At 50.3% G+C, this 15727-nt stretch overlaps 1 protein-coding gene across 2 annotated transcripts in view; it reads right to left on the bottom strand.

Annotated features, from left to right (window-relative positions):
• Nucleotides 1–6839: 6839 nt before the first annotated feature.
• Nucleotides 6840–15727, bottom strand: part of LOC125946460 (uncharacterized) — a 187386-nt gene continuing 178498 nt past the window's right edge. For both annotated transcript variants that reach the window (XM_049669915.1, XM_049669916.1), the window contains 2 exons: nucleotides 8478–9851; nucleotides 6840–7715 (listed from right to left, as the gene is read on the bottom strand). In XM_049669915.1, coding sequence (XP_049525872.1) covers nucleotides 7144–7715; nucleotides 8478–9851 — 1946 coding nt within the window. In that variant the 3' untranslated portion in view covers nucleotides 6840–7143. The remainder of the gene's footprint in view (nucleotides 7716–8477; nucleotides 9852–15727) is intronic.

The following is a 15727-nucleotide window of genomic DNA, read 5'->3' as shown; positions in this document are numbered from 1 at the left end:
AGTTCTATTGAACTTTCTCATGCCGATCACACCGAAAATGTAACTAGCGAACGGCATTCTGCCTTGACTCCCGAAAGTTACCCTCTGGCTGCGCCCGACAGCCGCGTAGTTCGTTTGGCTGCAAAATGCAAAATCGTCACACACTGCTCAATCGGCTTTGAATTCACCCATTCCTTGGCCCCTATAAAGTGGGCGTTCCGCCTTCCGCTGGCGCGAGCGTTGTGCGCACATTAGCGCCACTGCTGGGCAGCTGTGTGTGTGCCGAACAGGTTGTAAAACAATTGGTGCACACAATGGTCTGAGCGGAACGGTCAGTAAACTTCAAGCAACAAACGCCGTTGTCGTTCACAACAGAAGTGCGCATAGGGAGTCGGCAGGCAAGCGCAAGATTTGCATGAAGGCTCCCTAGAGGTGCGATGCCTGCTTCTCATGTTCTACGCCAGCATTGCGAGTCATCTGTTCCTGGCGCACATCAGCAGTTGCCTTGCATTGACATGTCACCCTGCGTATTGCGAGAAAACCGGCTGATATGGGATTCACAGCAACGCTGAATCTTGCAATCGTTTTCAATGCTTCGCGAGAAACTGCCTAAATTTGTTCATTGTTTGGTGACGGCAGCGGCGACACATATATATGGGTCTATGAGTCTATTACAATGATCCTGAGTCAAATAAAATCAATGCAGTGGAAGCACAAAGTCGTCAACCGCACCGAAGAAAATTAAAGCAGCAAGATTTGTAAAAGTCATGGCAACTGTCTTCTGGGATGCCGAAGGAGTTTTGCTTCCGAGTTCGTGCCACATATGATAACCATAACCGTGGCATGTTGCACCAGCACACTGATCAACTTGGAAAACGAAAAAAAAAGTATATAGGAAAGCCGAGAGTAGGCGCGCTGCTGCTGCACGACAACGCTCTAGTTCACATGTGTAATCGATCTGATGAAGTCGTCTGAAAATGTGGATTCCAGCAGCTGAACCACCCTCTACATCACCCCCCCCCCACACACACACACACACAGTCCTGACATGATTCCCTCTTATTTTTCACGGGTAAAAAAAAATGTCGCAGTTTCGCCCGAAAGGCTAAGCATCGATTGCGATAGCAAATTAGTACAGATCTATTCGGAGTATGGATAGTAGTTTTATCGGCTGCATAAACTTGGACACATTCGCTTACTAACTGAATTAACAAGCGTGGTATCAGCACGCACAAGCAAACATGAATAGAACACACTGAAGAACCGCAGAAAATGCTGGCAGCAAGCGCAGCCGCCGCAGCGGGCGAAGGTTCGTGCGGTCTATCGCTTCAACGGAAACTGAGCGGCGAATGCACATCGCATGCAAAGGTCAGACCCGTGTGGAGATAAGAGACGGTGCGGGCGACCGCCACAGTCGGGCAAAGTACGAGCGCGGTTGTTGGCAGAGTGGAAGCTGCGCCCCCCCCCCCCTCCCTCCCGCGCTGCCTTCCCGCTTTCTTGCTTTCGCGAGGGAGATTGAGTGGCCAGTTCCCCTTGCGCCCGGTTGCAAGATACGCCTTTGGTGCCGCAAAAGAGCGTCACCCCGCCTCCCTCCCATACCCCCACGGCCTTTCGCGCGTCGGTCGCTTTTTTTTTTTTTTTTATTGCGATAAAGACTTGCCGTTAAGGCATAATTCTTGATGTGTATATGTGTATTATATGTGTGCTGTGAGGCCTGTGTTGTGTATGAATTGAAGCAGTGTTTTGTGGAATCTGTTATCATGTATCCAGCGGTCATAGCTGGTTGTCACACTGTAGCGGAGGCCGGCTTGCAGTAGGAGACGCGAGCGTTCCGATTGTAAACCAGTACATGTCCATATTAGATGGTATGCATCTGCTTCCATCACAGGGACGGAGCAGTATGGACACGTAGCACCCAGTGGTAAATGCGACCAGTTCCACCTTGAGATCACAGCCGGTGTAAGGGCCACCCCGGCCCGAAGCCTCCTAAGCACAACTTCCTCCGCCCTAGTAAGGTGAAGGGGGAGGGAGCAGACACACGGGGGCATAAGAGCGCGTGTGTCCTGCCGGAGAAAATTTTTACGGGCTCGGAGCGAGTTAAGGGGTTGAGGTGGGAGGGGAATAGACGGAAGGTCTGGATTAGGAGGGCAATGTGCCTGCTGGTCAGCAGCAATGTTGTGAGGGTTCGCTGCATGGCCTTGAATCCAGTGTACCTTGACGCAGGTAGCTGTTTTTCTATTCATCGTGTGTATTGTCTCGCAGATTTCCATCGCCTTGTCAACCTTCTTCAGTTCCTGAATAGCCGCTAAAGAATCAGTGAAGATATCTAGTTGTTTGATGGTAGGCAGCTTAGATGTCGCATCTTGCACAGCGTCGTGGATGGCTTGAAGTTCCATTACTAGAGCGCTGGCTTCCGTAGATAAATAGCGCTGGTGGCCGCTGATGAAATTATGCGTTGTACTGAGGAATGATGTCCTCCCGCCGTCTGGGAGAATAGCAGCATCCGTATAGACTGTGCAGGTGTCAGCGCATGATGCATCGATGATATTGTGGTCGTCAATAATACCTGTTGTATCGCTGCGTCGTAACTTCGTTGGCTTATTAGTTGTGATGCTGGTGAATTCCCAGGGAGGCATTGGATAGGGCTGATTGTCAATACGAGAGCCGCGTTGAAAATGAGCATGTAACGCAGCGACAGCCGGAACAAGTTGCTTTTTTATTTCACGTGCTTTTTCACGTTGCGAAATTAGCTCTGCAATTGTGTTGAGCTGGGCATGTTCCTGTAACGTTGGTATCGGAGTGATGCGTGGTAGTGCTGTTATTGTACGCATAGCATCGCGATTAATCGTTTCTAACTGTGCCAACTGTGCCAAAGTTAGCCGTTGAAATTGTGCCTGATATAAAATTCGTGGCTGCAAGACTGCACGTACCAGCCGTCGAGCTACGTCAGTACGAGCTCCAGCTGCTTTTGCTGCAATGCGACGAATAAGGTGAAGTGTTTTTGTCGAAGTCTGTCTGATTTTACGGAGCCAGTGTGCACCACCGCCGGAATGGTGAATATCGAGACCCAGTATGCGGACCTCCGAAGCCTCAGGGATTGTCACTGCGCCGATTTTAAATGTAAAGGGGCGCTGCGTGATTCTTGTGCGGTCGCTTTTGCTTTCCGCCGTACGTTCGCTCTCCGTGATAGCGCGCGTCCCCCCCCCCCCCCCCCCTCCCCGCGCTTTCGCTCGCGCATACGGCTCGCGGCGACGATTTTATCGCCCTTGGACTTTATATGAAACCTCACGGTGACGCCGACGGCAGAAATCCGGTTGAAGTGTCCATATAATTGCTATCGCAATAAAAAAGAAAGATTTCCGCAGACAGTGGTTTCCATGTGGCGCAGACGTCGAATCTGTGATGGCCTAGTTTGATGGTGAATGCAGAATTTTGTTTTCAAAGATCTAAAGTCGCTGCCGGAAAAGGGGATGAAGTGCTTGAAGCTTTCAGGGGAATCTTTTGAGAAATAAAAATAATTTTGCCAGGAGTATATTTCTATTCCTCTAGAGGTAGATGAAGCAGTTACAAATGTATGCGTGCATCTTTTGCGCCCTAAAGCTAGCTTCTCCACAACAAGGGACTTCGCGAATCAAAGCGCAATTTTGTAGTTTATTTCGATTTACTATTGACAGCCGGTGTACCGGAAGTATTTGTATGTGAATGCGTGTGGCAGTAGAGAATCTGACCGAAGAAACAGCTTTGTCACAACTGGAGCGGCTTCTAAGACGTGGCTTAACTTGTGGGAATGCGCGACTCTCACGCGTCCCCTGATGTTGTTTTCCCCGCATGTCTCCTGTAGTCCGGCTTCTCTGCGTGGCTACCGGCGGTGGTTGCGGCGCGTTGCGAGAGATGGCGCTAGTGTCGCGATGCTAACGAAGGTTAAGGAAACAGAGAGGGGTCTGTGGAAAACAGGGATGCAGACGAAATCAGCACTGAGCACATACCGAACTTTCAAGCAAGAAATTGCCAAAGAAAATATCTACGATAATTCTAGGGGAAGCTCTTTGTTGTTTGAAGCCAGGACGGGAGTATTGCGGACTAAGATGTACCGAGTCAAGTACCAAGGTATAGACACGTTGTGCTGTGCGTGTGGAGAAGAAGAGGAAACGGCTGAACACCTCATACTTTTCTGTAAAGGGCTTAACCCTATAGTGCAAGGCAACGGGGCTGATTTTTTCAAAGCATTGGGGTTTAGGGACAGTGAAGGCAAAATAGACTTTAAGCGGGTAGAAATAACCAAACAGAGGTTATCTGATTGGTGGATAAAATTAAGGCAGGGGTGAAATTTCACCCACCACAAAGTACAAATTATCTTAATAGTCATGGCTAGGTGGCGTATGTCACCGCCCGATTTAAAGGGTTCAGCCTCATCCATCCATCCATCCATCCATCCAACGCCACCGAAACGCCGGGGTCACTTGGGAGAAAAAGGTCGGAGGCGCTCTCTCTTTGGCTTGGGATCGGCGACGAACACGCACGGACGCTTCGCGCGTGCGCCGGCCCGCTTCGCGCGACCGTCGCGCGAGGCTAAGAGCAGGACACCGGTATGGACGAACACGGATCGTTCGAGCGCGCCACCGTTCGCGTGACTGTACACGCGAACGACTAGGCGATGGTGTCATAGCAGGGGGCGAACGTATTCGCTCGCTAGCGGGTCGCGGTGAGTCGGACTTCCTTGATTTGTCGCGCGCCCGTGTGAATGTTCTATTGGTTGTAATTCGGCTAGTATGTATTAGTGTATGAAAGGTGCAATAAATGCCCTTTTGATTGTCTGCACTACTGCGTTGTCGTTCCTTTGTCCCAAGAGCACATGTGAGACCCCACATCTGGCTGCCCAACGTGGACCTCTTGGGGCATCGGACGATAATTTTAACAGTTTTGCTCGGTTCGAGATGTTTCAACCGAAGCGTAGTCCTAGCGTGGATTTTGATCGCTAGTGTCGGCGGTGTGCTTTCTTGAGTGAGGCGACGGTTGCTGTAGCGTGTTTGAACTTTTCAACATGCTAAGCCTTTTCGCGAGTGTTTTGAAGTACACTCGTCGGTACGAGAGCCACGTGGTCTGCATCCTGGGAGAGCGAGGCCTAGCGCCCGCGGAGCATTGGCAAGCCTGAAGCGAGTGAGTACGGAAGCCTCGTGGGTGGTCCGAATTTCTTATGTAAATAGCTTCTTCTATATCTTTGACTTCGGAAGTCGAGGCTCAGGGAGCCGGGTGGCCGCGGGCCACGGGTGCCGCTACGGGCTGACTGGTATTGCGGCCTGGCACCGGGCGCTCCGACACCGTCTGGGACGGTGGGCGCCGTCAACTCGGATGCTGTGTGCACCGAGCGGAGTAGGACCACCTCACAGAGCTAACGTCTCTTCGCGGCTGCCTGTTCTTGTGCCCATTTTGGGTGTTGTTTTTTTTTTTTTTGGATGCCGGTTGTTGTCAAAGTAGCGACGCATTAGGCCTAAGGCTTAACAAAGCCGCCTGTCGCACGTTGAGGGACACAACCTGGTCGACCGTGGTGTTGAGGTGTCGCACATTGCTTCCCTCATTAGTGCGCCTAGCACGAATTGAAATTCTCGTTCGACTCAAGAGAGCAAGCTTCGTTCACGTGAACTTAGCATCTGAAATGCCACCCGAAATTTTGCTAGCCGAATTGAACATCGTACCACGTGGGCGATGCGTATGCCGAATTCCTCTCCCTTGCACTACTTTAGTGTTTGTCGAGTGCGTTGAGTGTACGCAGCGTGAGCGGAGTCACCCCTGGTTTGCTGTCACCTGCACATCGTCAGCGCTGCTGCCCCGGACTACAATCGAGCTACCCCAGGCGATGCAGATGCCTGTGGCCAGTTCGGCGCAGCGATTTCGGCGGCCGCCCGTGTCCGGCTCGTTACCCTCGGCGGCTGGGAAAAGAGCCGGCAGTCACCAACGGCTACAGCGGCTCTCGCCGGCAGGGCGCGTCGGCGCGAGCGAAGCTTGCTCGTGCCGACTTCTGCGTCGCCGTTTCCGGAGTCCTGGGCTGGAGTCGTGCCATCGAATCTGCAGACGTGGTGCTGTGACCAACGGATGCCAGCGGTGAACCCCAGAGTCAATGTCGGCTCGCACGTTGTGGATAATGCGTGGACATTTACTCGGCGGCGCCACTGTCGCATGTACTAACTTTTGTTCGCGACGCGCGCGTTGATAGGCCTTGTGACATGTTTCGCCGGCGTATGTGTAGTGATTTAAGGTTGGGGGGATGTGGGAATGCGCGACTCTCACGCGTCCCCTGATGTTGTTTTCCCCGCATGTCTCCTGTAGTCCGGCTTCTCTGCGTGGCTACCGGCGGTGGTTGCGGCGCGTTGCGAGAGATGGCGCTAGTGTCGCGATGCTAACGCCACCGAAACGCCGGGGTCACTTGGGAGAAAAAGGTCGGAGGCGCTCTCTCTTTGGCTTGGGATCGGCGACGAACACGCACGGACGCTTCGCGCGTGCGCCGGCCCGCTTCGCGCGACCGTCGCGCGAGGCTAAGAGCAGGACACCGGTATGGACGAACACGGATCGTTCGAGCGCGCCACCGTTCGCGTGACTGTACACGCGAACGACTAGGCGATGGTGTCATAGCAGGGGGCGAACGTATTCGCTCGCTAGCGGGTCGCGGTGAGTCGGACTTCCTTGATTTGTCGCGCGCCCGTGTGAATGTTCTATTGGTTGTAATTCGGCTAGTATGTATTAGTGTATGAAAGGTGCAATAAATGCCCTTTTGATTGTCTGCACTACTGCGTTGTCGTTCCTTTGTCCCAAGAGCACATGTGAGACCCCACAAACTGCAGTGTGGCCGGCTGAGGCAGAAGGAAATATTGAGGACGCCACCCGGAATATTCCGTTATGAATTGTGTTACCTTCCGGCGTTAAACATATATCCACATAAAAGGAGCAGTAGTGATGTAAACAAACAAGTATAATTAAAATAAGGCATAATACACCCTCATTCGAACATACTCCAGAGACGGTGCCTCTAAGCTGATAATGGAGGTGGCAGCAAACATGCGACAATTAAGGAGTGCAACGCTTAAAATGTCAGGATAACCGTACAAATGACAGGCAGTGCTGATATTATTTATAACGTAATCGTCGACTAAAGTAAGGCAATGCCACAGCTTAGACGCAAGGGTTCTTAGGCGGCTCGTAGCAGTTGAAAGCTGTCGCAAAGCTACGAGAAGTTTTCACGGCATACTGAAAACTCTTTTTCACTGGCGCGTCTTCGCCGCAGAGAAATATGGCGTAGCGAAGGAAGAAGAACTGCTCTTGCAGAACGGGGGAACGAGCTGTCAATTCCCTCGGTAGTGATTCGAAGGCTACATTCATGGACCACTGCATCTTGGCGTAGCGCTGCCAGTCTGTCTTGTCGAACGGTATGCCGTGGTGCGCTGTATACTTGTCCACGCAGTCGACGTACGCGCGGGGATTTATTTTGGGAAAGCCGGCAGCGAAAAGCATCCGGGCCATGTAGCCGCCAAGAGTCCCATAGTTGACGCTGGCTTCTGTGGCATCGTCGTAGTAAAAATCCGGCACAAGGTGTTCTGTTGCCACTTCAGCTTCGCTCTCCATAGGCAACAGAGAGGGATCCAGCTCCGTCTGCTTCTCCGCGTGCCTCGCCAGCACTATGAGGTTGGCCATGAAATCATTACCGTACAGCACTCGCAGCACGCCGCTGACGTCCGGCTTGTCTTCTGCAATGGAGATATTACGTTGCTCAATATCGCTACCAAATTTGTAGTTCATGATCACCAAAGGATGACAGCGTCAGTTGTTAGCATTTCATTTTAGGAGTGTTTTCTCCGTCCGGAGTGCGCGGCTTGACAAGTTTGAGATCAATGAAGATGAGCAATGTTGAAACAGTTACTACAACAGAGCCAAACAAGATGTCGGAGTTAATAATAATGGATTTCAGGTACGTGTTACTAATAAAAGTTATAAAAGCTGCCTTGATTATATATAAATACTATATGAAGTTTTTAAACATCGACAATCCGTGAAAGTGTAGTTTGACGAGCTTCAAGTTGCTTGTAAAATGTGTAAGCGATATCTTTGAGAAAACGGTAAGAACAAGTGGCTTCAAGCTTTGCATACTGTATATGTTCACAGTGGCTTAGAATAACTGAGGCAATTAAGAAACACTTGAGAGAGTTCAGTAGACAAGACCTGAGTTATATATGCTTACTAAAGGTTGCGTAAACTTGTGCCTTTTTTTCATCTGCTGCAAGTCATGCCACCTTCGTAATATCTCAGATGACCACATTACGCACCAGAGAACGCTTGCGATGTCAAACGCTGGAGAAAGGAGATGCGTTCAAGATAAAGATACCTGAACAAATCTACGCGTGTCAATCAAGATTAGAAAGTGTTCTTTGTTCTCTCATATCTGAAAATTTTCTATATCATATATTTATAGGCTTGTGTTCTTACAATATAATTGTGTACGTCATACTTACTATGAGATTTGAGCGTTGCATTCAGTAGGGCATCTTTCATGAGCGTAAAGCCGGTGCCAACTTCGACAAGAACTTGAGATTTTTGTTTTAAATTCTGCCACATTTGACTACTCCGGACTGCGGCCTTACTAGTGCCCATTACTTCCATTAGGACAGCGTGTGCCCTCATTCCAAACATTGCGTAGAGGTAGCGAACACACGTGTTGGCCTTCATGGAATCTAGCAAGAAGTTTCGTCGAGATGCAACCTTGAGCTCGAAACTGAGGTATCTCGCGAAAGGAACCAGGATCAAGTAGACCTTGGCGACCTCTAAGGGAGCTGAAGCTAGCTTCTGAACTATGCTTTGAATTGCGCGTTCACTGTTCGTACGTGCAACGGGAAGGCGCTTAGACACAAGAGGCCGAGCCAAAACTTGTTCTTTCAAGATGTCCTTCCAGTATACGCCACGAGCTGGAAAATCTGCTCTGGCCGTCAAGGCTTCGTTGAGCGCGGTCTTCTTTAAATGAGGCTCGGTGATGTTTCGAATCAGTTCGTCTAGCTTCTCTATTGCGTCAACCATCTTGAAGACGCTTCTGTCCTCGAGTGACGAGGCTAGTTGCTCGAGCAAGGCTTCTTGAATTTCCGGTATGAAAGATGACGAGCGCATGGAGGTTCCTGTCAGGACGCCTACAGTTGTGTTCGCCGTGAAGTAGACCACTTTCACGACCGACGTCAGTCTGGTCTTAACAATGGTCTGAATTGTCAGAGAAAAGAGCTGCGAGAAGTCGTTAACATCGAGGAAAGCTCGAGGGTTTACGCTGGCTGCTTTGAACATGTTGTCCAGGTTTGTGGTCGTGTTGGCTAAGAAGCTGACGCAGGAACTGTAGACCAGCGCTATGTTATAGCCGTCGGTGTCTTTAGCCTGTGGTGAAGATAGAGTGCGGGCAAGGGCTTCGTCCACCAAGGAGCTGTAGTTCAAACCGAGTATCTTGGCGTAGGACAAAGGCTTAATGCCTGTCGGCGCTCTCCAATCCCAGCGACCGCACACGAAACCGTAGAAGTCACGGCAAATGTCCACGGATGTTAGGCATGACGCGTTGATGAGCGACAACGCTTGTCGGCATCCGCGGGTCTCGCAAACGTTGGCCAGTTCCTCGACGAGGTGCAGCCTCATCGTTAGTGCGGAGTAATACGACTGTACAGCTATCTTGGTGGCGAGGGCGGCGGCCACTACGATGGACGCGACGGCGAAGACGACGGTGCCGCAGACCACCGTGCTGACCACGGAGGAGCACTTGAGCGTGCGTCCTCGTTGGCTGTCGCTGGCTGGTGAAGCGTTCGGAGTCTTTCCCGGAAACGTTTCCAACAGACTCCGTGACTGGACAACCAACGTATCTGCGAGAGATAGCCCAACAGTGCGGTCGCTTGAATGGTGCCAAAACAATGCTGCGAAAACATGTCGATAAAAAGCGTAGCACTCGCAGAAAAAATTCACCAACGATTGAGATACTCCCAAACGCGAAACTTGGGCGCAGCTCGATCTATACTTGTTTGCGCAATATATTGGCTGGCGCGGACAATCTATCTCGTGCGGCACATTGCAAGCGGAGCGAAGCGTGGCGCAACTGCCTCGCTAACCGGGAGATGTAGGAACGGCACCATAAGAGCTGCGCGTTAAAAAAAAAAAAAAAAATTCCGGCAGCACCCATCTCACGGTGACTGTCGACGTTATTGCGATTATCATGAAGCGACGCACCGTATTGCTGAAGACACCTATATTTAGAATCTGTAGTGGTCATTCTGAGATTTGGATTGCTTCGGCTATACACTCGCTCGCCAGGGTCGACCATGGCCATGCATGACGACGATGGCATGACGACAGTGAGATGACAATTCTGAAATGATGACGTAGTGATGATGACCCACAGCACGCGTTTGTGGGATGAAATTTTATTTTATTTTATTGAGTTTTTCGTGACACATTTCAAGAAAGGTACAGGAGGCGCTATAGGGGCAAAGCCCGTGACGTCGATTCCTATATCTACTTTGTACCATTCTCCAGCATTCTTGACCCGTAACTTAACAAAGTTTAACACAGTCTTTCGTAGAGCAGGATCCCTAGGATCGATACACCGCTTATAGCATGTGATAATCAATTGATGGAGGTCTCTTGACTATAGGCATTTAATCATTTCATGTCTATTTTCAATTCCGCAGTAAGTACTCCAGGTCAGCTCTTGTTTGTTCTTGACTAAGTGGTCCTCGCTCAACATTTTCTGTGATGTTTTGTCAGTAACAAACGTGATTTAACTTCTGGGTGATGTTATGTGCCCCAATGACCTGCGCTAGTCAAAACTTTGCGCAGGGTGGTAGTGTTAAAGCAGAACAGTCCCGCCCGCACAGGTCAGGTGCATGCATACACGATAAGAACAGTTAGCACCATTTGAGGCTTATCTTGTCCCCAAACAATAATTGTCATGCATTTTAATTGCTTTCATTTCCTTTCTTTAATGCTGCGCGTCCACTACTTCCAGGTCACAAACAGCATGCGTGTTGTCAGCGTGACCATAGCATTCTTCACAAAAGTAGCGAGCGCAGTTTTTGAGAAAGGAAACGTGAGCGAGACAGATGATTATTATTGTTTGGGGAGAAGGTACGTCCCAAAGGGTGTTTATCATAGTGTTGAAGGGGGCTTTACGTTTAAATTCGTCCGTTTGGGCATTAAAAGAAAGTTCGTGCAAAGACGGAGGTCAGGGCTGCGTCGCAAACGGCGCATATCCGATGGAACTTGCGGTGACGGACTATCGCAATGGGTGGTATAGTGGCCGATTCGCGCGCTCATTTACGAATGGAGACCTCTTTATGGCCAGATACCGACGTTACTTTTCTGCGATGCTCCTAATTGTTGATTCGCGCGTTATTTTAGAGCGCAGCTTTTAGGCACCCGTTCCTGCATTGAGCGTCGGCCTCGGCGTCCCTCGTAACCGAGCGAACGAGCGCAGCGATCGAAGGATGAAAGAGAGAACGCGGAGTGCAGGGAGAGATGAAACACGGCGAGATCACGAGGAGGAAAGCGGAATCGCGAGGCGAAAAGGAGGAGAGTATGGCGAAGGAGCAAAGCGGATAGTCGCACATGATGCGGCACCCAGGTATGTGGCGAGCGCTATAGAAAGCGCTGGTGTGGGCTTCTGCGAATGCGCTACTTTGCCGCTAGAGAATGCGCTCCGCGCACGCCACGCGTTCCCGTGTTCACGCTTTCTCTGTGAACAATGAGCGACGCAACCGGTGGAAATGCTTCGTCTGCCCACGGCCGCTGGATTAAAAAAAAAAAAAAAAAGTGCGGCCTGCCGCGTGCATAGAAAACGATGTGATCCGCCGCGGCGCCACACGCCGGGGGCTGCTGTCTGGCATCGGCATAGCAAATGCGTCAGCAACGCTCTTGGAACGCCGTCGCGCGTGCAAGCCGAAGCGTTCCACCCCCCTCAGCTAGCGCCGTTCGGCCCAACCAAGCGGCCGACAATGCAACTACGGCCGTCACGTTCGCACCCATAGCAGCGCGCCTGACGCGGCAGGCCGCACCTTTTTTTTAACCAGCGGCCGTGGTCTGCCGATGCTGCTAAACCAGCTGCCCGAGCAGAGGCTCAGCGCGGCCGCCGAGAGGACCCTGTCATTCAGAATCAAATTCCTTGCCACAATAAATCGCGAATTCAAAACACCCATTTCGCATTAGAGAGTATAATAATCGTCAGTGATTTTTTTCTTTTCTTTTTCGGCATGGAGATGTATTTTATAGCGATATCAATTATATGGACACTCCAGGCGCATTTCTGCCGTCGGTGTCGCCGTGGTGTTCCGTATAAAGTCCAAGGGCGATAACATCGTCGCCACGCGCCGTATATGCTGTATGTGCGAGTGAAAGTGTGCGAAGGTGAGCCGACGATGGTGGCCCAATTTTGCGCCCGCAAGGGAGGAAAGCGGGGAGGAAGCGCCCCGTATTCCGTCGTGCGCCAGTCATCGGGGAAGGGAGGGGTGGTGGGGCATTCTACTCTGGCGGCGGATGATTATGGCGCGGCCGCGCGGGCACTATTTTGAAAGCGATCTGCGATGAGGACAGAGTGCGCCGAGTGCTGCGTTTTCGCCGCTTAATTCGCGCTGAAGCGAGAGGCAGCACGAAGGTTCATTCGCTCGCTGATAAAGCCGCGATTTCTCACTCCAGCGTTTTGACATCGAGTGTGCGCGGTCATAAGTTTGATGTGTTCATGTTTCCTTGTGCGTGCGTGACACCATGTTTTTTTTTTTCATTTAGCTAGTAAGCGAATGTTATAAGTTTATACGGCCGATAAAATTACTATCCTAATTCGTATAGCTCTCTACTAATTTGGAATCGTAATCGATGCTTCGCCTTTCTGGCGAAACTGCGACTTTTTTTTAGCTTCACAGATAGTCGGTTCGATGAGTATGTGACACGTGTACCACAGTGCCTAGAATATACGTGTACCGCAGAAGAAAACATACGAACACACTGCTGCTATCAGATTTTAAAAATGAATTGATTATCAACGGTTCATTGATTATCAATTGATTATCAACGATTATCAAGTTCATTAAAGCGTCCGGAATAGACCGTGGTGTGTGAGCATAGTTCAGATACTTTTCTTAGTTCTTTGAACACCATGCACTTTTGAGCTTATCAACAAATATTTCTACTTTTCATGGTGGCTCAGTGGCCATGGCGCCTATTCGCATGCTGAGCTCGCAGTCTTAACCTCTCTCTATCCCCGACCGCGGCCGAATTTAATGGGGGAGAAATGCAAAAACGCTCGTGTTGCATATTAAAGAACCTCAGGTCGGCAAACAGAATTCGAAGCGCTCCGCTACGTCGTCTCACAGAGCCCCAGAGTTTCTTTGGGACGTTAAACTCTATAGGAATCAATCAGTCATCTCGATCAATATTTGTTCTAACATACTATTCTTCGACTTTTGCCAGCGCTTGTGGATGATCAGATTAGATGTCTCCATGTAAGTGAGCATCAGTTACATCCACACAACATTTAACAGCGCATTTCGTGACCTGTTTATATCTGTAGTGGTGTTGCGTAGTATATAAGTTCACTCGGCAGTAACGTCGAGGTGCTAGGAAGAGTTATACCAAGTTTTGATTTTTACGACTGTGCCATCAAGAGTTAACGTCGATTGTTCCTGCACCTGCAGTCTCTCGACCACGTCTTCAGCACGCCTTGTAAGGTTCACAACGCTGCATTCTTTTAAACGCGAACATGGCCGCATATTAACACGGAGACCTGCGGTTCTTATCGCGTTTAAATGCGGCTGTGGTCTGGCAAGTTTTAGGTCGCACCTTTCTTTCTCTCTAACGCTTTTTATTGCGATAGCAATTATATGGACACTTCAACCGGATTTCTGCCGTCGCCGTCGCCGTGAGGTTCCGTATAGATAAAATCTTCGCCGCGCGCCGTATGCCCCAGAGGCAGCGTGCGGGGACGCGCGCTATCACGGAGAGCGAACGCACTCAATCTCCCACGCGCAAGCAAGGAAGCGGAAAGCCAGCGCCGGCACTTCTCTGCCAACAACCGCGCTCGTCGCTCGTCCGCGCAGTCTCTTATCTCTCCCACGCGCAAGCAAGGAAGCGGGAAGCCAGCGCCGGAAGGAGCGGGGGGGGGGGGGGGGGGGGCGCACTTCTACGCTGCCAACAACCGCGCTCGTCGTTCGTTCGACCGCACCGTCTCTTATCTCCACACGGCTCTGACCTTTATGCGCATTCGCCGCTCAGTTTCCGTTGAAGCGATAGACCGTACGTACCTTCGCCCGTTCCTGCGGCGTATATATCCGCTCGCTGCCAGCGTTTTGACGGTCGTTGTCTGCAGTCATTCAGTGTGATCTATTCATGTTTGTTTGTGCGCGCTCACACCACGCTTCTTCAATCAGTTAGTAATAGTCGGGCCACATTTTCCAACGCACGCTACACATGCAATGCTGCCCGGGTCGGCAGTGCAGCGCTACAGGTGTGTCCCTTCGCACGCGCTGCCCACGGGAAGCGCTTCTCATCAACACCACCATTTCACACGCGCCTTCTCGTGGTCATCGAGTCTCTCTTCATGTCGGTCTACTTACGCCGCAGCACACCTGCTTACTTAATCAGCTCATGTTTACTACAATTCATATTGCTACCAAAGCCGCTCACCTTACTTCGTATGACATTGCTGTGTTGCTATCGCATTCATCGCTTCGCCCTTAGGGCGAAACTGTGACATTTTTATTGAGATAGCAATCACATGGGAACTCCAAGCGAATTTTCGCCGTCGGCGTTGCGGTGAGGCTCGTCATATATTTCGATATATATGTACAGGTGCCCACAAAATAACTCGGAACGCCGGACCGGTGGCCGCTCGTCGGCGGAGCACACCCGCGGAAAATACAGCCATGGTCTGCGCATGCGCGGCATCCCTAGCAAGCAAACCTCACTCCCTGGTGCATCTAGATAAGCGTTGCCTTGCGTCAAAAAACTAGCGGTTTGTCCCTCTTTGTGCTGCGACAACACATATGAGAGAGGGGGGGGATCGCGGCCTGGGGGCTACAGCGTGCTCGCACGCTATGCAGCGTAATCTGTAGTTCTCTACACGCACGCGTAATCATTGTGGCGTATTCTCGTCGGAATCTGCATTCATTCTAAGAGATAGTCATGCTTTCTGGATAGCTTGGGTGGATGAAATTCACGAGCGTTTATATATAACTGAGTGGTGACCAGTGAGTTCACCATGCTCTACTTTTAATTATACCTAATGGCTTGCATATCTGAGTTAATTATTACGCTTAAAGAAACTATAAATTCACAGCTTATCTTTCATGTGGGCGAGCACCACGGCTCGCCTATAATAGCACTGGAGCGAACTTTTAAACCTGGTTATCGTGTTGCGCGATGTATTTTAATCTTTGTTCAATTATATTCCGAGACGCATTTACTACTTGGGAATAAGATCAGAACTTTGACTGTAACACGACCGCTCCTTTGACAAGGATGATCGCATGCAGTAATAAAAGTTTCCAAAATGACATCAGACGGCGCATTCCAACACGCCAATTTCATGCATAGGAATTAATTTTATGCATGCGGTACTATAATAAAGGTATCTTCAATGTTTTGCAGTCACAATGAACATCGCATAGTGACGAAATCTGGCCGCTTCGCTTGACTTTTAATAGGGAGTTTGATCGCGTGTCTGCGTTGGTTGGCGCAAACATTCATTTTTTTTTTT

This window comes from Dermacentor silvarum, chromosome 6, assembly GCF_013339745.2.
Source record: "Dermacentor silvarum isolate Dsil-2018 chromosome 6, BIME_Dsil_1.4, whole genome shotgun sequence".
NCBI classification, from domain to species: domain Eukaryota; kingdom Metazoa; phylum Arthropoda; class Arachnida; order Ixodida; family Ixodidae; genus Dermacentor; species Dermacentor silvarum.
The sequence above is the reverse complement of the archived record's forward strand: the minus strand, read 5'-3'. Positions and strand labels throughout refer to the sequence as shown.